Source organism: Nothobranchius furzeri, chromosome 8, assembly GCF_043380555.1.
Source record: "Nothobranchius furzeri strain GRZ-AD chromosome 8, NfurGRZ-RIMD1, whole genome shotgun sequence".
Taxonomy (NCBI): Eukaryota; Metazoa; Chordata; class Actinopteri; order Cyprinodontiformes; family Nothobranchiidae; genus Nothobranchius; species Nothobranchius furzeri.
The window spans coordinates 41,301,091-41,325,923 of NC_091748.1; the positions used below are offsets into that span (position 1 = coordinate 41,301,091).

At 43.5% G+C, this 24,833-nt stretch overlaps 2 protein-coding genes across 5 annotated transcripts in view; one reads left to right on the forward strand and one right to left on the reverse strand.

Moving 5' to 3' along the window:
• The window catches only part of usp24 (ubiquitin specific peptidase 24), a 41,711-nt gene extending 24,766 nt beyond the window's left edge, over positions 1-16,945 (reverse strand). Inside the window, exons 1-25 of one of the 3 annotated variants that reach the window (XM_054730056.2) lie at positions 16,507-16,945; positions 13,472-13,640; positions 13,199-13,266; positions 11,839-11,982; positions 11,577-11,702; positions 10,904-10,939; positions 10,752-10,817; positions 9,538-9,603; positions 9,156-9,230; positions 7,957-8,115; positions 7,746-7,860; positions 7,561-7,664; positions 7,274-7,381; positions 7,087-7,182; positions 6,718-6,879; positions 4,280-4,372; positions 3,650-3,757; positions 3,421-3,570; positions 3,191-3,322; positions 2,508-2,619; positions 2,300-2,376; positions 2,077-2,217; positions 496-549; positions 292-407; positions 71-137 (exon numbers count right to left, since the gene is read on the reverse strand). In XM_054730056.2, the coding sequence (XP_054586031.1) occupies positions 71-137; positions 292-407; positions 496-549; positions 2,077-2,217; positions 2,300-2,376; positions 2,508-2,619; positions 3,191-3,322; positions 3,421-3,570; positions 3,650-3,757; positions 4,280-4,372; positions 6,718-6,879; positions 7,087-7,182; positions 7,274-7,381; positions 7,561-7,664; positions 7,746-7,860; positions 7,957-8,115; positions 9,156-9,230; positions 9,538-9,603; positions 10,752-10,817; positions 10,904-10,939; positions 11,577-11,702; positions 11,839-11,982; positions 13,199-13,266; positions 13,472-13,640; positions 16,507-16,785 (2,823 nt within the window). In that variant the 5' untranslated portion in view covers positions 16,786-16,945. Of the gene's footprint in view, positions 1-70; positions 138-273; positions 408-495; positions 550-2,076; positions 2,218-2,299; positions 2,377-2,507; positions 2,620-3,190; positions 3,323-3,420; positions 3,571-3,649; positions 3,758-4,279; positions 4,373-6,717; positions 6,880-7,086; positions 7,183-7,273; positions 7,382-7,560; positions 7,665-7,745; positions 7,861-7,956; positions 8,116-9,155; positions 9,231-9,537; positions 9,604-10,751; positions 10,818-10,903; positions 10,940-11,576; positions 11,703-11,838; positions 11,983-13,198; positions 13,267-13,471; positions 13,641-16,506 lie in introns of all 3 variants that reach the window. The other 2 variants (XM_015971770.3, XM_015971769.3) reach the window with 2 other exon arrangements.
• Positions 16,946-17,549: 604 nt separating this feature from the next.
• Positions 17,550-20,557, forward strand: bloc1s2 (biogenesis of lysosomal organelles complex-1, subunit 2). 2 transcript variants are annotated; one of them, XM_015971771.3, is made up of 5 exons: positions 17,550-17,803; positions 18,009-18,125; positions 18,476-18,595; positions 18,704-18,808; positions 20,110-20,557. In XM_015971771.3, the coding sequence occupies exons 1-5, from the start codon at positions 17,638-17,640 to the stop codon at positions 20,139-20,141; spliced, it is 540 nt and encodes a 179-aa protein (XP_015827257.1). In that variant the 5' UTR covers positions 17,550-17,637; the 3' UTR covers positions 20,142-20,557. The 2 variants fall into 2 exon arrangements, with proteins under 2 accessions (XP_015827257.1, XP_015827258.1); XM_015971772.3 differs by having other exon boundaries at positions 17,550-17,794.
• The last annotated feature ends 4,276 nt before the right edge of the window (positions 20,558-24,833 follow it).

The following is a 24,833-nucleotide window of genomic DNA, read 5'->3' on the forward strand; positions in this document are numbered from 1 at the left end:
ACAAACTTAATAACAGAGAACTTTATTTTTCTGTTAAAAACCCACCTCACAAGTATCTGCTGACACATACCTCTATAGTGATGACGTAGCGTTCAGCCAGTAACAGCAGCCTTTCAATGATCACCAGCTTCGTAGATCTACACACCAACAGGAGATTTTCAGTGACATTTAAAGGTAGATCTGTTCTTAAGTCTCATTAATAGTGAGGTATGAAACGATTTGAGATAAAAAATAAATTAAAAGTTGAAATAAGTTAAGTAATTCTGTTCTTACCCAAACCCCCCTCTGTACCTGGAAGGTGACTGTACAGATGTGGCCACAGTTGGCATGGCTGTGGCAGTCAGCATCTTGGTTGCCTTAGTAACCGCATGTGTCAAAGTAGGCCCGCCCAGGGCTGAGCTTGCAGCCTGAGGAAAGGAGGAACAGATAAGTGCTGCTGTGGCCCTATTGTTTTGGGCAATTAGAGTGGTGCTAATCAGAAACTCAAGCACATACCTCAAGTCGCTTGTAGCAATCAGCAATGAACTTCTTGTGCAAAGAGACAGAATCCTGCAAGGTGGAAAGGATAAACAAAGGCGAGTCTGTAAGTAGGTCACAACAAGTTTTGGAGTGTATATTTCATAAATGTACCAAAGACATAGTGAGGATTATGGTTTTATTAAAAAGCATTAGTCTAGATCACATATGTCAGACTCAAGGCCCGCGGGCCAGATGCGGCCCGCGGAGCATTTTTATGTGGCCCGCGAGATAAATATCAAAAATATATTAAAACTGGCCCGCTGGCCGATTTTACCGCAAAGACTTCAACTCCCATGATGCTTTGCGGCGTCAGCGTGGAGCCGAAGCGCCCCCTCCTTTGTGTTTTTTCAGCGCCTGCTGCCGGTGTCTGCAGCTCGGCTGTCTCGGACAATTTACACTCCTCTCACTCAGCGCCGAGTTCACTCAGCTGTTTTCTGACGTTGAAGCCCAGAAACGGAGATTTTAACTGCTCAGTAATGTGTTCATGACTGAAAGAGAAAGTGTTCCAACTAACGTCCAGACAGAGCCGATATAACTCCAGCGAGCAGCGACACGCTCAAACCAGCACGACTCTGTGGTCGTGTTTCCTCCCCGACACACAACAACGTGGTCAAGCTGCTCAGACATGTTCATCAGCACAAACCTATGTGAGCACCTGTTGTCATCTAATGTTGTCATTATTATGATGAAGATGAACAAAACAACAGGAGTCTCCTCCTGAGCTCAGACCTACCCCATGATGCAGGTATCTGGCTGGAACAGGTGAGCATCACAGTAAACCAGTGGAGCAAACTGAGCTTTAAATATGTTGGTTTGATGCTCTTTTTCTGCTCCAAAACATGAAAGTTAACAGGTGAGATGTTGCATTTTCATTTAAGATAAAATGATATTTTATTTTGTTGTTGGCCCGTGAGAAAAGATTTAACCTACAGTAAACAGGAAGTGGAAAGGCTGCAGATAGATGAATAGAATAGAAAATGCCTTTATTGTTCCTCAGTGGGGAAAGCTAGACGTCACAGCAGCGATGACACGTATTACAGGAGAAAAAAGGAGAATAAAAATAAGAAAAATGAATAAACAAGATAACATAAATCCTGAATAGATTTTAAAAATGCTGATTATACCACAAGTAATAAATACCACGGATGTGTTTTATTTAAAACTGACTTGCTCGTGTGTCATTTGGTTATTCCACATTCAGTGTTAATGCAGAAATATGTTTGTTTCCAAATTTAAAAGTTCAAAACTACATACATGTTGATAAAGAAAATGGGCAAATTTGCGTCACTTTTTCAAAAATATTAAGTTTGGCCCTCGACTCCGTCCCAGAGTTTCATTTCGGCCCCGTGTGAGTTTGAGTTTGACACCCCTGGTCTAGATGGTGCACACACACACACACACACGCACACGCACACGCACGCACACACACACCCACACACACACACACACACCCACACCCACACACACACACGAACACACACACACACACACACACACACACACACGCACACGCACGCACACACACACACACGAACACACACACACACACACACTGACCTTCTTCATTTTAGGATTGAGGTTGGTGTAGCTATAAGTGATGATAAGCTGGATCGCTTCATTGGCTATTTCCTCATCTGGGGTTTCCATGGCGATGCGCCAAATAAAATCCATCCCTTGCAGGTCAAGACGCTCAACACACTGGTCAAATCATATATCCCATTAATGCACAAGAACACACCACTATGTGTTCTACGTATAAAGAAGAAAACAAGGGACTGACCAGCTGAGTTCCCTGGCGTTTCAGACGATGGTCACACAGATTGACGTTCTCAAAGAAAGTCTTGAACAAGCTGAAACCTGAGGCACACACACACACACACACACACACACACACACACACACACACACACACCAAACATCATATCTGCAACTAAAAACACCTCATAGTGAAATCTTTGACTCATGACTCTTTGACTCATGGCTCTCACCATTCATAGTGATCTCATAGGGTTCCAGCTTCAAGATCTTCTCCTTGAAGAGCTGCTGCTGGACATCACTCTCCAGGTCATGCTGTCCTTTGGTGAACCACTCAAAACACATCTGTACAAACAAAAGCATGCTCAGCTGAAACTTAATTACTGAAACTTTGGAGGACAGAGTTTGTTTTTATTTGATTTTTTTACAAGAATCTGATGCAGCAGACAGATTTTTGGGAAAGCAGTAGTGTGCAACCTTTGGAAACCACTGGGAGGCGCACTAACCAGCAGATCCGTGCATGATGGATGATTCTACAGATCATAATCACACAGCTTTTCTTCATAAAGAAACAGCAGTTTATAGCTGTGTTTAGGTTCATCATGCTGTCAATAGAACATTTTAAATCTGGTCTTTTAAATGGCAAATTTTGCTTCCAATAATTAAACCAAATGAATGATCTTTTCGACGAGCAACACTTTTTCCGTTATCTAATGAGTAGACCTTGATCCCCTTCAGTGGTGAGCTCATAGTGACGTTTAATGTCTCCTTTAGCAGGAGGAGGTGGCAGAAGAGAAGAGCTCACGCTTGCTGAGCCCCATCTGCATTCCACTAAAGCGGTCATCCAGATGAAAAAGGTGCCTGCTCCGACAAAAAGCCAAGGACAAGGTTGCATTTGCATCAACTGCCTTCATACCTCACGATCAAGTTCACAAACGTCCGGCCCCGTCACTAGGCACTCCCACAGCTCCTTGGCTCTGCTCCAGACCAGGTAGAGGCTGGCTTCTTGGAGGAAGAATGCCAGGAAGCGTAGGTGGCTGTCCAGATACTGCACACAGATCCAGAGACACGTGTTGGGTATCCATTAAGAGAAAATGGGACATTTATTGCAATTATTGCTTAATTAATAGCCCGACACAAGCTAACCTCCTGGTAGGTGTATCTACCGTCCACTAGAGTGGAAGCAGAGAGACCGTTACGTCCCGAAGCCGTCACAGCGAGTCGGTGGCAACACACGAGAGATCCTGTCATCAGTTTGACGATCTCAAAGTTTTTCTTTAAGTCCTGGATGATGCTCTGTTGTGAAGCAGGAAGTGGTTACCATAGAGAAGCCGCTTGTGTGGAAGCCAGTTTGGATGCGGTGTGCTTGACTTACCTTGTCTTGCTTCTGATAGGTCTGTTTGATAAAAGAACGAGTGATTTCATGCAGCTGGCGGAGCGCGGGGACCACCCAGACGGCCTGAGGAACGCTCTGCTGAGACGCCTGAGGAAACATATTCACACGGCTTGTGAAAAAGCACATGTTTAAGTCTGTGATGGGTCTCCTGAATCTTTGGATTTCCTTTAAACAGAATGTTCACGTCAGACTCACACACTTTCAAGTATTGGTGTTTTGTAAAGAGAAAAATAATCAGTCAGAGCCAGGGATATGAAGTACCAGAGATCAAATAATCATAAAAATTCAAACATCAAACACGTGCTTCTTCTAGATATCCATGGTTCTGAGCACTTGCACCGATCAGGCAGTTAAATCACTCCTCAGACGAGTCTCACCCACAAGATCAACAGCAGTGGGCAAGCATTCAAACAAGCCATAGCCCTCGGTTAGGCAAGCAAAGATCAGCAGACGTCTGGTTAATCTACCTCATTGAAACCAAGAGAAATTATCGACCTGTGACCAAAGAGACCCCCTTTGTTTGAACCCTCCTCCATGATTGGATGGCAGGCAGGAAGCAGTGAGATTAAACACACACCGGTCAGTGAAATCATGGGATTACGCTCTTACTTTAGCCAAAGTGTTTGATTTCTTCTTGACCCAAGTGCCAATATGAAAAGAGCTTTGAGTGTTGCTGCCTTTACTGTCCTCCTGAATGTGAGTCTAGAGACATACATTTCATTTGAAGGGGGACAACTGTGAAAATCTGTGTTCATACCCAATAACAAGACGGTGATGTGTTTGGTTTACGACATGTGGCTACAAGCAAGCACGTAGCTTATTGCACCTGAATATTGAAAAATATTTCAAAAATCAGCAAGTATCTAAAAGCATGACTCAGCTGTTTTTACAGCAGGTGCACAGGTTAGTCATGCTTGAGAGCAATCCTGTATTCTACCAGTTTAGTGATGATGCTACACCAAACGCAGAACTGAGAGAAGACAGGGAAATAAATGTGAAAGCAAGCAACCCTTCCACTCCATAACATAGTATTAACACAAATAAGCCATAACATAATGACCACAGACAGGTGAAGACCTGTCTTGTCTTAGTTCAGTGGGACTCACTCCTGGTGTTGGAGAGCCGGTATCCAGCATGTTTTAGTTTAAACTCTGCTTCAACACACCTGATTTCAATCAGCAGGTGATTAACAGGCTTCTGAAGAGCCTGATGAGCTGCTGCACAGGTGATGCATCACCGGAATAAGGTGTGTTGGAGTAGAGAAACAAGGAAAACATGCTGGATACCAGCCTCCCAGGACCAGGAGTGAGTTCCACTGCCTTAGTGGGATGAACTGGAAGAAAGGATGCAAAAATCAGAAAGGAGCTGAGGACCCAACAAATCGAAGTCTGGGTCCTAGCATCTGCACAGCTTCCGATCCTGGTCCACAGCAGTCAGCAAAAACTAAACTTGAATAGAGGAAGGCAAACTGGTGAACCAGCAAAGGGTCATGGAAGCCTTGGTAATGCACGTGTGGAGCAGAGACGGGCTTGTGTTGTCTGATGCAACAGAAGAAATGCTGTTGCTGCACTGGAGAGGGTGAGGGGTGGGGGGTGGGGTGGTCTGTGGGGAGAGTTCATGGGAATAATGATTTCTGTGACTTATTTCTGCAAGAGTCCATGCAACATTAATAAAATGGTCCAAAGCTGGTTTGAGAACCGTCATAACAAGTTTAACCCTTTGATGCATGAATTATGAGATCTTCAACCTTGATGTTTTCAACCATTTTTTTCACTCTTTTTTAGGTGTGAATGAAACAAATTTCAACAAATATTTTTTGTAACATTTAATAATTTTTTTACAATTAATTTATTACAAGTCCACCTCAGTGGACAGCGTGCGTTCTGAACATGAAATATGTCGGCTTGACTCACTGAAGTCCAAATGGAGGAGCTCAAATCCAATAAAGTCTACACATTTTAAATACCTGTCCACTGTAGTGACCACTATGCATCAAAAGGTTAAGGTTTGCAAACTACAAGAAGAAGAAGAAGAAGATGATGATCCTGAGGAAGGTGGAATAGGTAGGGAGAACAGAACAAGGAGAGGGTGATGAAGGTCACACCAAAACCAGCCTGAACAGGTGAGTCTTCAGCTGCTTTTTAAAGGAGACCACTGAGTCCACTTATCTCAGGCTCAGGGGGAGAGTTCCAGAGTCTGGGGGCCACAGCAGCAGATGATCTTTGGTCTTTAAAGCCTGGCCAGCCATGAAACCACAACAAGAAGAAGCGCTAAAATCCTTTCTTCTAATGAAAGATCGTTACGCCTTCGCCAGACGCCATCTTTGACTACAGCTAAAAAATGACAGCATCATGTGATACAGTCATAATTTCCACAGTTTTTCTGATTGGTTATTTTTGAGCTGGCTAGTCCCGCCCCTCGTGGGGCTCTCTGCCTCCGAGTATCCAGACTCCTCCTCTGTGTAGAACAGACAGGCCAGGCTAGGGGTGCTTGTGGAAACAACAGGGGCGCACAGTTAAAATGAAGTGGGTGGTCATAATGTTATGGCTCTTTCGCGTGTCTTTTATAAACATCATCAAACACAACTTTATTCACCTGTGCTTCTTTTGCTAACAGTGCATTTAATAAAGATGTCAGTTCTTCAGATGGGTTTGTTCAAGTCTTTCAAGTTCAAACATCAGCAAGCATGTTCATGAAATAAAAATAAATACACGTCCTGTATTTGAGCTGCAGATGTAACATAAGGGCACCATACAAGGACCTGTAGTTGCTCACTAATGAGGGGATAATTATTCAAGTGGCTGAGGAAAGGGAAGTCGTGTCTTTCTGCTTAGGCTGCTGCCCCCCCGACCCAAACCCTGATAACCGCAGACTGATGGATGGATGATTCATTCTTACTAAATACTACAGTTTGTGAAAAAAGTAAACAAATAAAACAGTTATAATTAGTAGATTTGATTAGAACTAACATGAGATAAACTTCACAATTTCTACTACGATGAGGGCGACCACACGTACATAAATGATACTGCTGCATGCCATCTCACCTTCTTAATGTCTTCAATGCATTTGATGATGTAATTGCGTTTCACGGTCTCCTTGACAGCATAGGCGTCACTCAGAATCCCCAGATGTTCCTCCAGCGCCTGCTGAACTAGACTGGTTGGCAGGGTGGGGAGGTGAGCCAGCTCCCACAGCACCTCTAGCACCTAGAACACACACACGCACACGCACACACACACACACACACAAACAAGATGCCTCATACTGAAACAGAAACTTTTATTTGACGACCTGAGAAAAGCCTTTTGTGTAAAACAGAAACTGCTTAACATATATTTATTAACGTCATGTAGAAATGTTTACGGTACGATTCCACTTTATCTTCGTAAAAATACAAATGCATCCCATCGTACCTTTCCTGTTGTGGTTTCAGAGCGAGCTTCACGGCCAATCCTCCCGATCAGGCTGAGCAGCTTCTGCCTGACACGGTCACTCTCCACCTCCCAGCTCTAAATTACATGCAAATAACTTTTTTAAGGAAACAACGTGCTCTTTAAAGAACGCTGTTCGATCAGTCACGCCGTCACGGACCACACCGACCTTTTGGATCAGGACAAAGAGGTGGGTGAGCTGATCAAAGCTGAATTTCACAGCAGCAGCAGCAATAATTGTATGAATGTTTTCTATCACAGTTGATGATTGGCCTGCCTGTAAAAAAGAACATAGAAATCAACACTTCTGCTTGGTGGCAAGGACCGAGTATTGGTTATTTATCAGAAACACAAAGCTCAGTTTACGGTTTTCAGAGGTGTTGATAGACAAGGAGCTACAGAGGAATAAAAACATTTAAGAACAGGTCTAACATGACTGGAAATAACTTTATTAACCTGTATTCTCCAGATCTTAGAGAGTTCATCCAGAGACAGTTTACTACCCAGCAGCTCAATGATTCCCTTAATCCTCTCGCAGTACTGAGCCTGATCAATGTTACCTAAACAACACAAGTTATATGTCAGACGACCACTGCATCATTTCAGACTCTCGAGTAGAACTCGCCTCGATAACTTCTTACCTTCTAATGCTATTGACAGGACCGAGTTCTCCACGAGCCAATCAAGCAGCTTGTCTGTGTCGATGGCATTCTTAACCGATTTTGACACCGTGCTCTCCTCTATTAGTTTGGTCACCTGCCAGACAAACACAAGGGGATAAAATGTGTGTTACAAAGCTCAAATGATCTGAAACAAACTGGTCTTAACGAGTCAGAACCCACGAGAACGGACCTCTTTGAGGGAGTTCATTTTGGTAGAGAAGTGGGGCGTTTTGAGCATCCGGAGGAGGGTGTCCAGCCTCAGATCGTCCACCACGGCGACCAGCTCCCTCTGGAACCGCATACACAGCAGCTTGATGGCAGACAGCAGGTCGGGGATGCTTACTAGACGCTGGGGTTAAAAGGGGATTCGTTAAAGGGAGACTTGGCAGTTTTTGCTTGCTTTTAGCACCCCCTAGTGTCCGTTTGTAGAACCGAAAGCAAAACGTATCTCCTTGCTGTTTGTTTGTCTTTTTAACACCTAAAGCTTGGTTTATGCTTCTGCGGCAGCTCCACAAGGGAGAGACACGCACAGATTGACGGAAATGTTTTGCCTTCAGACTTCTCCGTCTCCTGGGGAGTGTTGCAAAGCAATTCCCCGCCAGGACAACAGAGGGCGCAGCGCTGTTCTGGGATATCCTGCCATGTATCCGGTCCCAGATAGTGCATTTACCGTAACTTTTTTAACACGGAAACATTTGTCCCTCATTCTCCTCCACCTCTTCATGCGCTCGCCACCTCTAAACCCACGTTCCCATCATTTACGTCCACAAATAAAACACTTGCTGCCCATCTTTTTACACCTTCAGTCACGGGTGAAAAAACGTTCATATTTTTACAGAGTTGTTACGGGAGGTATTCTTCAACCTGCTGAGTGTCTGCTGCTAGATTTCTTTGTATTTGGGGGCACGGTGGCGGTGCTGTTGACAGAAGCTGCATCCTGACCAATCACAAGCTTGCGTTCTCAGTCTCATTCGACAGATGTTTAGAAAAGTGGGTTTGACTCCGTCCATCCTTGTGAGGGCTCTCCAGCAGGCCCGCAAGGACAGATAATGGTGCTGCGTGTCTCTGTACCGACGCAGACGCAAAGGCATAAAATAGGCTTTAATCTAACAGCTGAAATGTCTCCCGGCCTTCCTAATTGTCTACAGGAATGATTCATCACTAAATTAAACAAATCAGCTGTGTTCACAATCTAAAACATACAGGAAACATGCTAGAACCAGACTATTCTGGCCACGGGGGAGCTAGGGCCTGGGTGGCCTGTCGTTAACCCTGTAGAGGGTTATTTTAGCCCAAACTGGCTCAAGAAAATGATTTAAACATATGAAAAAGTATCCCTTTAAATGACAACCACTCTATTGGACACGGTTCTTATTTCTGACACTCTACCTTATCCTTAAGGTCCTTTTCCTCCAGATTCTGCACGTATGTGATCGTCTTGTGTATGACTGGATCAAGCATGGGCTGAGGGTGAAAAAACAAAAACAACATCAGGAACTTTGCCGATCTCCACTGAGAAAACGAGGCCACTGGAGTAGCACAACTGTAAGAAGATACAGTCAATACAAATAGAACAGAAATCAGAATGGAGCACAAGGCTGGTGTTGAGAAACAGATGATCATTCCAACATGAAGCTTGGGAGAAAAACACAGACTCTGTAAAACCGTCAAAACTTCTTTCTTTTGTCTTCTTGCACAAACTTAGAGGACATTTAAACCATTGGACTGGGATTTACTCAACATACATCTGTGGGTGTGAGTGGCAGCTCACCTGGACGAGGCTGGAGTTTAAATATTCAGCACACACACCCAGAGGCTGGACCAGAGCTGATACACACTGTGGAGGCAGATGAGAGGAAACAGTAAAGGGCGCACAGCTGTGATGATCAAAAACACCTGATGAACTGTGACACTCGTCAGTCAAAGTCTGACCCATCTGAGTCAGACGTTTCAGGTTATGCTGTGATCGTGTGTGTGTGTGTGTGTGTGTGTGTGTGTGTGTGTGTGTGTGTGTGTGTGTGAGTGAGTGAGTGAGTGAGTGAGTGAGTGAGTGACTGAGTGAGTGAGTGAGTGAGTGAGTGAGTGAGTGAGTGAGTGAGTGAGCGAACATGAGCATCATATAGATACAGGTGTGGGTTTTCAATCACATGAGCGTAGTGAACAGTTCCTGTATTCTCCGTCTCTTGTTCTCATTCTTCTGTGAGCGCCGCCGCCTCCTCCACTGTACACTCAGTAACCCTAACCTGCACTCCTGGACTTCCTGCTTAAAGCTCACAAATGGACAAGTAACCTCTGGAGGTGAGTGGTGGAGAGGAGCGGGGAGGGCTTTCCTCCCATTAGCTTTAATCTTTTCACTTTCAGTCTCTGCTGCGTTTGGCGAAAGTATCTAACGGCTAACACACACACACACACACACACACACACACACACACACACACACACACACACACACACACACACACACACACACACACACACACCAAGGAGCATTACATTAGTCTGCAACGAGTCTTTGCTTCAGAAACATGCTAATGATTTTGCAGTGTGTGTGTGTGTGTGTGTGTGTGTGTGTGTGTGTGTGTGTGTGTGTGTGTGTGTGTGTTGAATCAATGGCTTTGCTCCTGCAGCAGTTCCGGCTAGGTTCACTGAAGGAAGCTGCAGAACAAGGATGCCTCAGAACACTTAAAACAATGGAGCATTTCACCCATCGCACACCAGGAGGATAGCAGAGTGTGTGTGTGTGCGTGTGCGTGTGTGTGTGCGTGTGTGTGTGTGCGTGTGTGTGTGTGCGTGTGTGTGTGTGGTGGGATAACAGAGGTGAAGGGGGTAAAAAGAGACATTCAGCAGCCTGCAGCTGACAGAAGTGGGGTAAACATGTTGACCTTTTGCCTGCATAGCCAATATCAAAGCCTGTCTGCAGCAACTCTCAGTTGTTTTCCAACATCAGAATAAACTAAACAAAAAGTTAGGAAGAGAAATTCTTACAGCAATCTCGATATCCTCAGAGTTGAGTTTTGTCTGGATGGCAGCGAAGCCTCCCAGTTCTCCAAACTTGGAAGAAAAAAACCCACACAAAATCAAACGCATGAGCCAAACGGTCCCAGCTAAGAAGTGTTACACAACAATCCAATACTCACTCGATTCACCAAGTCAACCAGCCAGCCATGAGGCTCCTGAAAGAGAAACCATGTTTGCAGCTGATTTGATCGATGACAGTGCAAATTCTGACAGCTGTTAGCGTCACTAACACGTTCTCTTAAACATGGCGATTATGTCTGACACTGCTGAGGATGAAAAACCGGCTCGCCTGTCCGTGAACGTCGTTATGAACCGTAAACAAACACCCAGAAGAAAGCGGGTGTATAAACACTAGAGCAGATACGCTCTGCTTACAAACGGAACATAGAAGCAACACTTTACAGTAAACAACAGGGATGTCAGAAAATAACCGTTTGGCAATTTATCGATATTCAAAAGCTGTGTATCGAGTTTTGGGGAGAATTTCCACGCAAACATTTGTGTATTTTCTTTTCTCTTGGTGCAATTCAAATGCCAACCACTAGTTGGCAGTAGCGTACAATGGGTTTTGTTTCCACCATTGTAAATCCCTCTGTTATGGTTCAGATACCTCATGTTAAACATGTTATGTATCAGTTTGGACTGTTTGTTGAATTTTCCAACAATAATTTCAGCCTTAAAAAATCGCTAATATCATCTGGCTGAATGTATCGCAATATATCGTGATCTGTATCGTATCGCCAGAATCTCACCAAAACATATCCCTAGTAAATAAAGCGTTGAAGGACCTACTTTCTGATAGCTGTTGCTAGGGGAGACAGCAAAAATGTTTGCCTCGTCTCCAAAAACTTCCGCCCAGTTCCTCTGACACGGCTTCATCCGATTCTTAAAGTGGTACTCGTTGTCGGGGTTAAGGGCCTAGAAACAAAACAAAGAGACAACCTTTTTAATAAAAATGGGCTTTAAAGCTAAACTGAAATAATTAGCAGTGATATGTTATAACCACGTCACAGTTCGACCCAGTAACAGAGTAGTCCTGTGTGAGACAACACACCATGGTCAGGACTCCCATCAGGTTTACGGGTACGGGATCCTGCTTCACCCTCTCTGCGACCAGCTCCACCAGCAGCATGAGCATGTTGTAGATGCCCTCATGGATCTCGGTGCCCCACTTGTGTACAGCACTGCTGGTCAACAGCTAACGACAGGGAGACACAAACCAGGAGTCACGTGATTCTGGTGCAGATTCTCATTCATGAAAAGTCTGGTCGACCGATGTTGGGTTTTCTGTTGCCGATATGGAGGACACACTGAAACTTGGGTGCACTGCTCAGTGTTAAAGTCTGACATGCAATCAACAAACTAACCAATTATTAAATATTCAAAACTGGTAAATAAAATTAAATTTTTGCTGAAAATAATTATTTGAACGCAGTTTACAGCATCCAACCCATGCAGACGCTTTAGAAACAGGCTCAAAGCGGTTTTATACTCACACCCGTCAACCGTCTCTCTCTACTTATGACTATAAACTAAGAGTTTATTACTCTTGAGAATTTCTGCTGCTTAACTTTTGACTCCTGCTTCAAAATGTCAGGCCTTCAAATACATTCAGATAGTTTGACATTTCAACTAATCTCAAAATGTCAATTATTAGACCGTCTCTGATGAAGTGCCAGCTTTTACAACCGTTTAAATGTCCAGTTTATCAACTAAGGTCAGCTATTTTCATTATCTGCTGTTCAGTGCTGCTCCACTTTGAGTTGTGTTAACATGCATGAAGTGATTTTTGCTCCCAAGTCTTCAAATGCATTTAGCTAATTTTGAAAGGTGATCATAGTTTCAGCTTCACTTCATCTATTTATTGTGAGTATTTATTAAGCAGAAGTTATTTAGGAACATAAATATACATTTGAATAAACTTCTACAGCAGCACCAGGCTGCCCGGGGACGTGCCTGACTTTGATCGGCTCTACCATTTACTGACGATATACATCAGTTGATGCGATATATATAAAAAAAGCAGTAAATATCAGCCCGATATACCAACTACCCCTAGTCCAAAGAGCTTTATATGTTCCTTTTTAAGGCAACTGGATGTCAGTGACTTGATGCAATTTGCTGGGTTCCTTATATAGGACACATTATTTCTGATTGGCTTAATGAACTGTGAATTGGAATGTTTATTATTTGAAGCGCCTTGAGACGACTCTTGTCGTGATTTGGCGCTATATAAGTAAACTTGAATTGAATTGAATTTATTTCTCATTCTTTCTCAATATGAACTGAAAAGTTTCCTCAGCTGAGAGGAAAAAGACATCTTCAAAATACAGGAAAATTTAATCTAGCAGCTCGTTTTCTCGAAAACCCAAAAGTCTGGTGATGTCTGAACTGATGTTGTTGTTGTTGCTCACCTTTTTAAAAGCCTCTGGCATGCAGCGATCCACGAAACGCTTACAGTTCTCATCAGCATCAGCAAGACCTGACAGGAACAGAGAGGACGGATTCACATACTGATCCTTATTCTAAAACTGGAAAAGACATCTGGGCGCCACAGTGTGACTAAGCATCCACAAAAACAACATATGAAGAAGGGAGGTCCAGTACATCCCCCACACACGATGACACTGACATCATTTACGCTCTTAAAAACAAACAAACAAACACACACACCCCAAGCATCTTACCGTGCCGTGCTAGACAGGTGGAGGCGATGAGACACTTGCCCAGGGACTCCTCCCTCTTATAAGGTATAGACCAGTGGTCAGTGAAGACCCGGCTCTCCAGCTCATACAGGTTGGTGGTGGGAAACTCCATGCTGCCTCCAGAGCAGTTCCCATTTTCGTCGTTGCTTCGCTGTAACAGACAGACACAACAGATGTATTACCCTATGCACAAGGTGACTTTACTCCCACAAAGCTGCTCATGCTGTTTCACGCCACCGTGCGTGTCCTCTGTATGATGCTGTGGTCATACTAATGGCCTCTGGCAGTGATCATGTCAAACAGGACGTTGTTTGATTCCTTTCCTCTCTCTGGGAGACCAACAAAGCAGGAAGAGCGTCTCTCTCCTGCTTCTCTGCTTAAATTTCATACATCTAAGTAATCACTGACTCAACTTTACCAAACATCCAGCTACATGACACAACACTTCAATACGCGACCAAATCAAATCAAATCAAATCACTTCTATTGTCACGTCACATGTGCAGGTACACTGGTACAGTACAGAAGAATTTCACTCACATGTACTGTACCAGTGCTCACCAGATCAGACAGTTTCAGCTGCTGCGACGGAGCAAATGAGGAATAGGGAAGGTTCAAATTAAATGCACATAAAATTGATTTTCACATCTTTTGGTTTTATGGTTTAACGTGTCAAGCTGAGCGTCAGCTGCTGAAGGAAGTCAAAATAGGAAGTTGCAGTAAGGCCCATCACTCTGTGACGAAAGAGACAACAGGCTGGCAAGGGATTGAATGATTTAACTTTTCACGCCTAAATCGTGCAGCTCTATAGCGAAGGGGCCAGGTGCTACGCTAAAGCGAACGCAGTAACGAATGTGGTGAATCAGAAAGGCATTGTTGATTTTACAGCAGGTTAGCGTTGTAGCTGTGCCACTTAATGAAGCGGTTTTGATTTGAAAAGTCCCAAGATTCAGCTCTGAATACATCATGAATGAGCTGAACTATTACTGTCCATTTAGCCTGCAGGCATTCCTGTGATTAAATATTAACACAGAGCAACAAAGTTAGGTCAAGTCTCACCCTTCAGAATTCAAACCCGTCATGTTGGTATAATACATGCTGGTGTTCAGAGCCTGATTTCCTGCTCTAAACGCTGAATAATGTGCAGTAGGAGGCGTTAGGTCTATAAAGAGGAAGACAGAAGTAAAGGAAAAGAGGGGGAGAAGGATCGTATTTCACCTCTTCCCCTTCGAAGAAAACCAGATATGACAAGCAGACAGAAGTGGGATGAGACTGAACGAATATAGAGAGCAGAAAAATATAATCAGACATTGATTAAACATTTTTTATGTTGGCGACATAACCAAATCACAACACCACAATAATAACAATTATAGTCACTTTGGAATAAATGACATTTTGAAGTTGCCAACAAGATAAGAAAAGGGAAGTTTCCACAATCTGAATACAATAAACAGAAGCTCTCTTAAATCAACCCCTAAATCTGCATGGCTTTAGGGAAAACCATGCCTAGAAGGTAGAGTTTGCACCTGTGTGCGTGGCTGTGTTGGATGCCAGGGTAATCCAGCACCACTCTGTAACCGTGCTCCAGCAACCCTCTTGAGAACCCCTGCAAAAACCCCAACGTGTGGGGTGGGTCTGGGAGACTGCGAGGCTATTTTAAGGAACACAACATGAGCCACAGACCAACAACCGGCATCTTAAACATGAACACAGAACACATGGAAGAAGGAAAAAGGAAATAAAGCATGTTATCTTTCGAGTTGCTGCATACACAAAATGCTTCACAGCTTATCTTCTTATGCAGAAGTTTCTTTGGTTAGTTGGTGTACTTGCCTATCTGCAAAAAATAGTGCTCAAACATGTTTTTAAAACACGCTCAACTGATCTTTTTAGGCTCAAAATGGTAACCAGACACAGTTTTCCAGACACTGAATGCACAAAATAGTTTAAGCATTACTTGTAGGTGTTCTGCTTTGATTTACAATGAGGATGAGGAAATAAGAGAAAGCAATTGGAAAGAAAATGGTCACGTGTGTATGAGATCCTATTCTGTGCAGTTATAATCACATGAACTCAATTATAATCAAAGTGGCCTGAAGGGAACCTGAACAGGATATCTGGGAAGGTAACGGCGTATTGGCTTTGGGAGAAAGAATAGATTTTGGCCAGATCAACAGAGGATTTTGACAAGGTTTGAGGTGAATCAAATAGTGTCAATTTGCTTTAGGTGTCATGCAAAGTGATGTACTAAATGTGTAATGCAGACCAACATGTACAGTAGCCTTTACACCACGTAAACACCGCTGAACAGGAAATCAGAGCACCTTCAGAGGGCTAAAGAACTGTCACCTAATGACTGGTCCTAAAAGGTTACAGATGGCTCTAAAACACACGCTGGGTATTAATGAGCTCTTGGAGAGGCCACACAGGGATACAATCAACCCGAGAATCTATACAGACCATTTATCAGAACCGACACTTTATCAGAACAACAGCGAAACCGATTCAGATTTCAAGCCCGGCTCTCGCTGTCACCAACCAGCTCCCGGCAAGCTGCAACCTAACGCGAGCCATCTCTCTCAACAGGTTGACCGATAAGCCCAACCACTTCAAATGAGAATTTAATTGTAAATATTCGCGATAGTTTTCTGGCGTTGATGGTTCTGTGCTCCCACCACTGGTCCAAATTACTGGCGCGAGCCTCTACTAACCATGCTAGCATGGCTAGCTTTTAAGTTTAAATTTGTCTCTTGCACTCATGACTTGAGTACATAAGATAGCGGCTGAGTGGTAATCGTCATATCAGTATGAAGTAGTAACATGTTCTCCTCTGGTGGATCACGGAGTGTTCAACCTTCGCCTCTGACAGCTCACGTTAGGCTTGTTGCCTGTAGCACCGAAGCTGCTAAGTTTCGCTAGTTAAATGGGCGAGCCCACAATGCTACAAGTTGAAATAGGACACATTCTTTCTTTTTGGTTTGATGAATACTCACTGGAAGGCATGCTGTTCTTACCTCGGTATCCACTACATCGTGGTATGCTGGAGGTGGATCAAAGCCAGTAGTCCCAGTCCGTCCGCTACTTTCCCCGTCCCCACTCGAGCCCAAGCCGGATGAAGGCCCACTCTCCATCGGTTCATATCCATAACCGAGTCCGGGGCTTTCATTGGTAAGAAGCGCAACTGCCTCGTTGATGTCATTCTTTGCTAGCCGGAGCGCTTTTCTAATCACGTCAGGATCCGGGAAACCCATGCAGAGGAGCGTGGTTATGTGCTGCTCCTCTTCGGTCTCCATTTTCGGGGTGTCTCCGTATCTCAGACTAGTAGTAACGGGGTGTTCGGCACAGCCCTGTAGCTGTGCACGCCGCCATGTTTACAGTCCGCCGCCGCAACTAGCATGTCACGATTTGCTGCTCCCAGACCAACGCCAACACCGGTGTAATGGCAAATTCTGTATACCCAGAACTACAGGCTGCCCTTGGGATTGCGCAAAAAACGATAAGCATAAATTAGGTTTAATACGAATTTAAAGCAACAAGAAACAACAACAAAGGGTTAATCATAGAAGTGTTTTTCACATATATTGCGATAAGTTGTAGAACTGCACACGTTTAATGAATAATTCATGTGAATCCCCACAACAGAAAATGGATTAACGATGTTTTATCATCTTGTAAAATCAAATATTTGTTGAAGTTTTTCATCTTGAGATTTGAGACAATAAAATGTAAGAACAACGTGATAATTTCTGGTCATGGACATATTTATTTCAACAAAATACAAATAAAATTGTTAATTAATTTAACATTTCACATAAAGGAAGATTAGACCTAGATAGGTAGCTAATTTTGAGTTGACATTTGAAAGATATTAAACAAGTCTCTTATTCAAAAATCTCATCCGCACAACTCACATGTATATGAACGTTTTGAGAACAGACATTTTGCTTCAACCTGATGCATATTCATCCTTATTTATTTATTTATTTTTATATTTTCGTCCTTCTGTACAGGAAACAAAAGTGACGTAAGGCGCGTCTGCGCGTGGAAAGTGGTTGGTTTTGATTGGCGGTTGTGGTGGCGGGAGTACGTAAGTACGTCACGTGAAAAGTCAACTCACGTGACAGTAAAAAAAATCCAGGATCAAAATGGCTGCAACTGGCGACGAAGCCGCAGCTATGGACAGCATCTCCAGGGAACCAGCGGCCCACTCGACTGCTTCAAGCCCACCTACAAGCAGTTCTGTTCAGGCGGAACGTTCAGACGAAGTAGCGGAAAATCTAGTGACTGCTCCCAAAAAGCCCGGTACCAACAGTACGTGATGTAGCAATGCCGCTGCTAATGCTAACAGGAACTTTTTGGAGCTTGGTTGTTGGTTGTTTTATGTATGATTGCCCTTAGAGCTTTTAAATTCGGAGAACATAAACTTTCCCATTTTGCCATTAGTGCGTTTCTTTGCCTGTGCTGAACAGAACCAGAACATATGTATTTATTCAGTCCTGATCTTTATTGTGCTAAGGTGATGGAGGTGTGGAGACTGCAGAGGAGGCTGTGGAACCTGCGGAACCCGATATCAACGAGTTGGGCACCGATATGTTTGAAAAGATGGCCATCTTCCTTCAAGGAGAACTAACAGGTTTCGTTTTCTTATTTCTTTTTCACGCGTTCTTTTATGATTTCATTGTATTCAGCAATTTAATTATTTAAATTGTTATTATCACCGTGCTGCCCACGGATGTGCCTGACTTTAAATCAGTTCTACGAAAGAGGTAGATCAGCTGATGCCAGTATATTTAAAAAATGGTGAAAATGAGCCGACTCGTATAGCGGTCTATTTCTAATTGAGATGGTCACTCAGACATGAAATCGGCATTTTTGAGTTGATGTAAGATTAATGAAAATAAGTGAAGATTTATTTTGGCATCCGTTTCCTCTATTTCCCCTTTTCCTCTCGTGAATATTGATCTAATCTGCTTGCCTTTCCAGGTACTTGTGAAGATTACCGCCTTTTAGAGAACATGAACAAACTCACAAGTTTGAAATACATGGAAATGAAGGACATCAGTATTAACATCAGCCGCAACCTGCAGGATCTCAACAACAAATGTAAGAAGTTTGGAATAAATTAAAACATAAAATTAATTATTTTTAATTGCATATTTTTTATTTAGGTGTTACTATAAAAACTCTTTGTTGTATGCATGTTTGCTTTAGATGCTAGCCTACAGCCATACTTGGACCAAATAAATAAGATTGAAGAGCAAGTATCAGCACTTGAGCAAGCTGCTTACAAACTGGATGCATACTCCAAAAAACTGGGTAAGATGCTCAATGCCCACAAGTGGAGGAGAGTATTTTCTGCTGAAATGTGACACTAACCTTCTCAGTGGCCTAGTGGTAGAGTGTCCACCCTCGCACTGGGATATTGGGGTTCAAATCCCGGTCAGGTCATACCAAAGACTTTAAAAATGGGACCCAATGCCTCCCTGCTTGACACTCGGCTTTCAGGGGTTGGATTGGAGGGTTAAACCACCAAATTGTTCCAGAGCACAGCCACAGCTGCAGCTCATCGCTCCCCACGGGGATGGGTCTAATCTGGAAATGTAATTTCACCAGTGTGTGATGATGACTAATGGGACTTTGACTTTAGCGCTGTGAATAATGATGATTTGATGTAAAAAGTTACACCTTCTGTATTTAAAGCATCCAAACATGCTGTTCATCCTTTCAGCGTTCTGTTAAGCCTGATTCATGCTTCTTCGTCAGCTCCAACAGGGAGAGACACACACGCACGGATGGAGACATTTTGCTCTCCTACTTCTCCGTCTCCTGGAGAGTGTTGCAAAGCAATTCCCCACCAGGACAGCAGAGGGCGTAGCGCTGTTGTGTGGTATCCTGTCACGTATCCGGTCCAAGATAGTGTGTTTATGTTGTGTTTTTTTGTATATAAGAGACTTTTTAACAGACAAATTTGTCTCTCATCCTCCTCCACCTCTTCATGCGCTCGCCACCCCTAAACCCAGGTTTCCTGTCATTTCCGTCCACAAATAAAACGCTTGCTGCGCATCTTTTCACTCCTCCAGTAACGGGGAATTAAACGTTCATATTTTTAGAGTTTTTCCACAAGGTATTCTTCAAGCTTCTCCGTGTCTGCTGCTTGTTATCCTCGGCTCTCTTTATGTTTTTGAGGGCGCGGTGTAGACGACAGCAGCGTCCTGACCAATCACAAGCTTGCGTTGTCCGTCTCGACTGCTGGAGAGCTCGACTCCGTCCGTCCTTGCGGAGCTTTCCAGCAGGCCCGCAAGGACAGATAATGGCATTGCGTGTCTCCACACGGACGCAGGCGGAGAAGCATGAATCAGGCTTTACTGGATGACAGCTTGAAGGTCTCCTTGGATGTGCCTGCTTTGTTGTGTGTGTGTGTGTGGTGTTGGTGCTACCTGCTCTAAAAGCTTACAGCAGGTGGCGCTGTGACACCACTCATGATCCAGAGCTAGATGCTGGCATGCATTTATATTAGATTACAACTTACAAACTTACATTACAGACTCGTGTTATTAGATTTAGTTGCACTTTATTTCCGTGTTAATTTCAACACTTATTTGCTTTTCTCTTTTTAGAGGCCAGATTCAAGAAACTGGAGAAGCGATGAGAAAGAGGAGACGGACTGAGAATTATGGTGCCTTCTCACTTCTTTCACCCCAGCCTGCCCTCTGCTCTTGCTGCCACCGGGCACAAGAGCTGCAGGGAGGATGTGAACTGAGACTAAAACAACAAACACTGAATCACTTTGAAACCTAAAAATCACCACAGAGGAAGCAGCTGGACTAAAGCTGCCTGGCACAGTGTTGGGCAAAGATTTTACTCTGACAGATATTCTGTGTACAGTGTGCGTGCGTGCGTGTGTGTGCGTGTAGTCATGTATGTTTTCATTATATTTCATCCGTGCGTCCTGGGAAACGACACATATCTACTAATGTAAAACGCCTCTAAAGATGTGCAGATAAATGTTGAGTGCACCTGTATCATGTGGATAATTTACCTGATAAAGCATGCTTTTGAGTCTCAGGCTACTTTAATTTGCTGCAGTAACTTTTCAGTACTCATATTTTTAAGTTCCATAATATTAAATATACACTCGGCTTGGATCGCTTATTCATCAGGTAGTATGAACGATCACTCAGAGTCGAGTCAGTTTAAATAAAATCATCTGTAATGAGAGCAGCTCCTGTCTCTGGATTTTGTAGCATCGAAGACTAAATTTTGATTAAAAAAAATTGTATTTTGTTCTGAAAAAAGTTGTTGGAGACATTTATTGTTTGAAATTTGTTATTTCGATATTTTTAATTGGTTTTTGAGTTTCTTTTTTCCTATTGGTTTATTTGGTGTCGGTAGTGGAAGAGTTAAGCGTCTGATACGTAAGCACAGGGTTACAAGTTGAAGCCCCGCTCTGTTGCAGACGCGTCCTGAGGAAACCTTAACCCGCCTTACCTGCTTGGTGGTGGCCGTGCTTCAGCCTCGCCTCTCGGTGTGTCCCAGGGCGGCTGTGGCTACACTGAACCACCACCACTGTGTGTTGTGTTGTAAAGCACCTTGGGAGGGTTGTAGAAACCTACAAGTTGCTGTGTAAGAACTGTGTTTGCCTTCTTTCCACAAATGTAGGGGCTGATCCTGGACTGGCATTTCCCGGGGTGGCCTGTATGCTTTTTTATTTCCAAAGCAGGAGAAGCGGCACAAAATAAAACAAAAATTTTATCTTTGTGTTATTACTTGTCACGCTGTGTAAATAAACTGTAGAAATGCAACATTCAAGTCTTTAGACTTTGTTTGCCTGCGTACAAAACACCACAATGCTGCAGCAGCTTTACGAATCAATGGAAGTTTGTTTGGACAAACAAGGAATCCCAACTTCTACAACACTGAAGCAGTTTTAGTCAAAGCACGCCAGTCACTGTTGAAGGACGTGGTGTTACAACAGATGGCAGACTTGCACCATAATCTGTGTTTAAAAAGACTTACTGTCAGTGTCTGAAGTTGTCTCCTGTTGCTGTGGGAAACCTGATGCACTGCTTAAAAAGAAGAGGATCAAGTTACAGATTTCTGACTAAAAGAACAAGTGAAGGGAAATGGATGACACATACTTGACCGATCAAAGGAAACTGAATGTCGGTTTGAAGATGTGTGTGCATGTTTCCCTCTGCCTCATGTCGGCGGCCTCAGAGCAGAACATGGAAGGCTTTTGCCAGGACCAACAGATTATCTAAACACGCAGAATCCTTCTGGAGTGTGTGCAGATCTCTCTGTTTGAGATGGTGTGCAGGAACTAATCTAAACCAGGTCTTTGTCATTAGTCCAGTCGAGACCCTGGCGCAGCACGAGCTCATTATTCATACTGTAACATTATTTACTGTTGCTTTCTAATCCTTCCTTCTTTTTTCAACAGCCTCAGGGGCAAAACCTCAACTCCTGTCCCAGAGGCTCTTATGTCAGGGTTATTAAATGGTTTGGGGTTGTTTTCTAAAAGCTAAATGTGAGTGGTAGGAGCCCATTAAGCATGGAGGGGAGAGTAATGCATTAATCATAGCCAAGCCTGTCTGGTGTTATTCAGTTTGGGATCTACTTCAGAACTTGACCGAGCCGTTGCAGTAAACTTTGGGTGTAGCAGATTTTGTGTAAATACTTGGCTTTGGCAGTGGGTGGGTGCAACACACCAGTGAATGAATTGTGCAGTTTTATTCAGAGTGAATCAAAAATAATTTCATGATCGGTGTTTGCACGTTGGAGTTTGAGGATTCAGGTTTTCTTCAAATTGAATCCAAGTGATTCATTGGGTGTGTGTGTTTTTTTGCACGATCAAAATAATTTATGAAGATGCTGAACTGCTGCACTGTGGTGCAGTTGGCAGCCCCGATGCCTCCCAGTGCAGAGTTTACAGGGAGTGGTGCCCCCAGAGGATTTTCATGGGGTGGCCAGAGAAAAATCTGGGGGTGGGACACCAGATTGGTCCGTGTGGGAACTCTAGGAGAGTTTAGCCTGTGGCGATGCATTGCACGCTCCTTTAATCATTTTCATTAAATAAACAATATGCATCCTACACACTTACCTCACATTTGAAGAACACAGTTTTTTCAGAAACACATTTCAGAGTTATTTGGAATGCAATTTTAAAATCTTCAGAACACTTTATTTAATTCACCTGTTGTTGTCATGAGCCGGGGTGAGTACTCCTTTTCTCTTAACCACCTGAGTCTCTTGCCAGGAGAGGGAGTGGCCCAGCTGTTCCTGATCAGCAATCAGCGGTGTGTTTTCCTATTTAAGGTGGATGGAGGACACAATTCGACGCCGGAAGATTGCCTCAGCTTTGGTAGTAACCAGCCACTCGTGTTACCGCTAGTGTTTCTAGGATTGATGATATTTGTAGTGGTTTTTGCTCTTCGTAGTGTTTTTATTTATTTATTTTTTACCCTTCTTCAGGATTCCTGTCGGTCACTGGATACTGACCTCTACTCCAGGATTTAGATATTCAGCACACGGACCTTATCACCACCCTCCATAACCCACCTCTCATCTCACCCAGTGCCCCATCCACCAGGACGCCCCGCTTCTCTCTGCCTCTGCTCCCTCTCCTGCACTTCCCCCGGCTCTCTACCTCTCTCCTCCAGCCAACACATACACGCCCCACAGTAAGTCTGCTGAACACCTCTGCCTGCCTACAATGGATTTTGAAACCAGAACCTAAGCTCACCTGTGTTCTCCCTCCTCCAGATGCTGAGCTGTCGTAGCAGTTCCAACCACAGACTTATCTGTGCACCTTAAGTTCCTCCTTATAAATAAATCGTGTTTTTGGTCTGTTGTATTCTGCAAGTCTTGGATTAAGTACCTTCCTCCAAACATGACAGTTGTTGGCTTCACAAAAACATCAGCAAAAACTTTTGATTTGAAAATGGTGAGCAGGAGAAACGTGTACTTTCTAAAATCTGATTATTTATTTACTCTTTAATTGTTTATTATGGGTTGTACATTTACGTCCGTTTGAATAATATCAATTATGAGCATTATTATGAAAACTTTAATGAACAAGGCTATTCTGGTCTGGCCAGCAGTTTTCTAGGGGGCCTCCCCGGCCACCCCATGGGGTGCCACTGGTTGCAGGTTTGAATCTGTGCTGCAGCTTTTCTGTGTGGAGTTGGCGTGATCCCTCCACGCATGCGTGGTGTTTCCCCGGGCTCTCTGGTTTCCTTGTAAGTCATTTTGAATAAAGTAAAATAACACTCATATCAAGGGTTTTGGACCCGTTTTAGCCCGTGTTGTAATCTAAAAGCACAATTCCTCTCTTTAGTGGTTTTCTATAAAATTTTGATGACAGTATAAAAAAGTACATCTCTGTATTTTGGACTACAGCTTCAGCCTTGTTGTTCAGAAGACTTCAGCTTTTTCACTTTTAAAGTGCCTCACATCTTTAGATTCAAAAATGTCTTTATTGCAGCCAATTGTTCCAGAATCTACGACTCCAAAGCTTACCCGCATCGAGACACAACAGCAACCTATAGCCAGCCTCTTCTTGGACTCTTGACCCTTGACCCCCTTTATTTTCTATCAAATAACATTTGCACTGCATTAGAAGATTTCTGCTTTAGGTTTTCCTGACCACAGACATCCCACACAGCCCGTGGCTCCTCTGAAATCCTTAGTTTCCTTTTCTTCATGAATTGATGTCCTCCTGTTCTTTAACTACGAAGCCCTGATCTGTTCAGCGCAGTCTGGTACAGGCAGGAGCCCCCACTCCAGATTTACCCACGTGAGCCTGCAGCCAAAAACATGCAAGTTCGATTACACAAGTTTAAGATGCTTTGAATAAAAGTGTCTGTCAGATTAAAAGAAAAGTTAAATTGTAGATAAATCTTTGGCCCATTTGGTATTTTTCTTCCTCAAGGTTTAAACCTTTGCAGATTTCTCTTTCCTGCAGAATTTCTCCATCTTTTCCTAACTTCATTGTCTTCAGTCTAAAAGACTCGCACTGTGTGGATGAAATGAGGTTGAATGTGTAAAGATTTCATTTTGATAGCTGGAAATCTGTCCTGCTCAATTGCTTCTGTGTGTGTATAGGTGTCTTGCGGCAACACTACATATCATTCTATGTCTTAAATAAATAGTTTGACATTTTGAGAAACACTCAGCCATCAAGTGGTTAGCCTAGCTTATCATAGAGACAGGGAACAGGTGGAAACAGTTACACACGGACTCTTTCCAAAGAAAACCAGATCTGATTATACGCACTTCTGAAACACGCTAACTTTCAGTCTCTTCTCGAAGTCCCCAGCCAGTTGGTAACCCAGTTTGACAC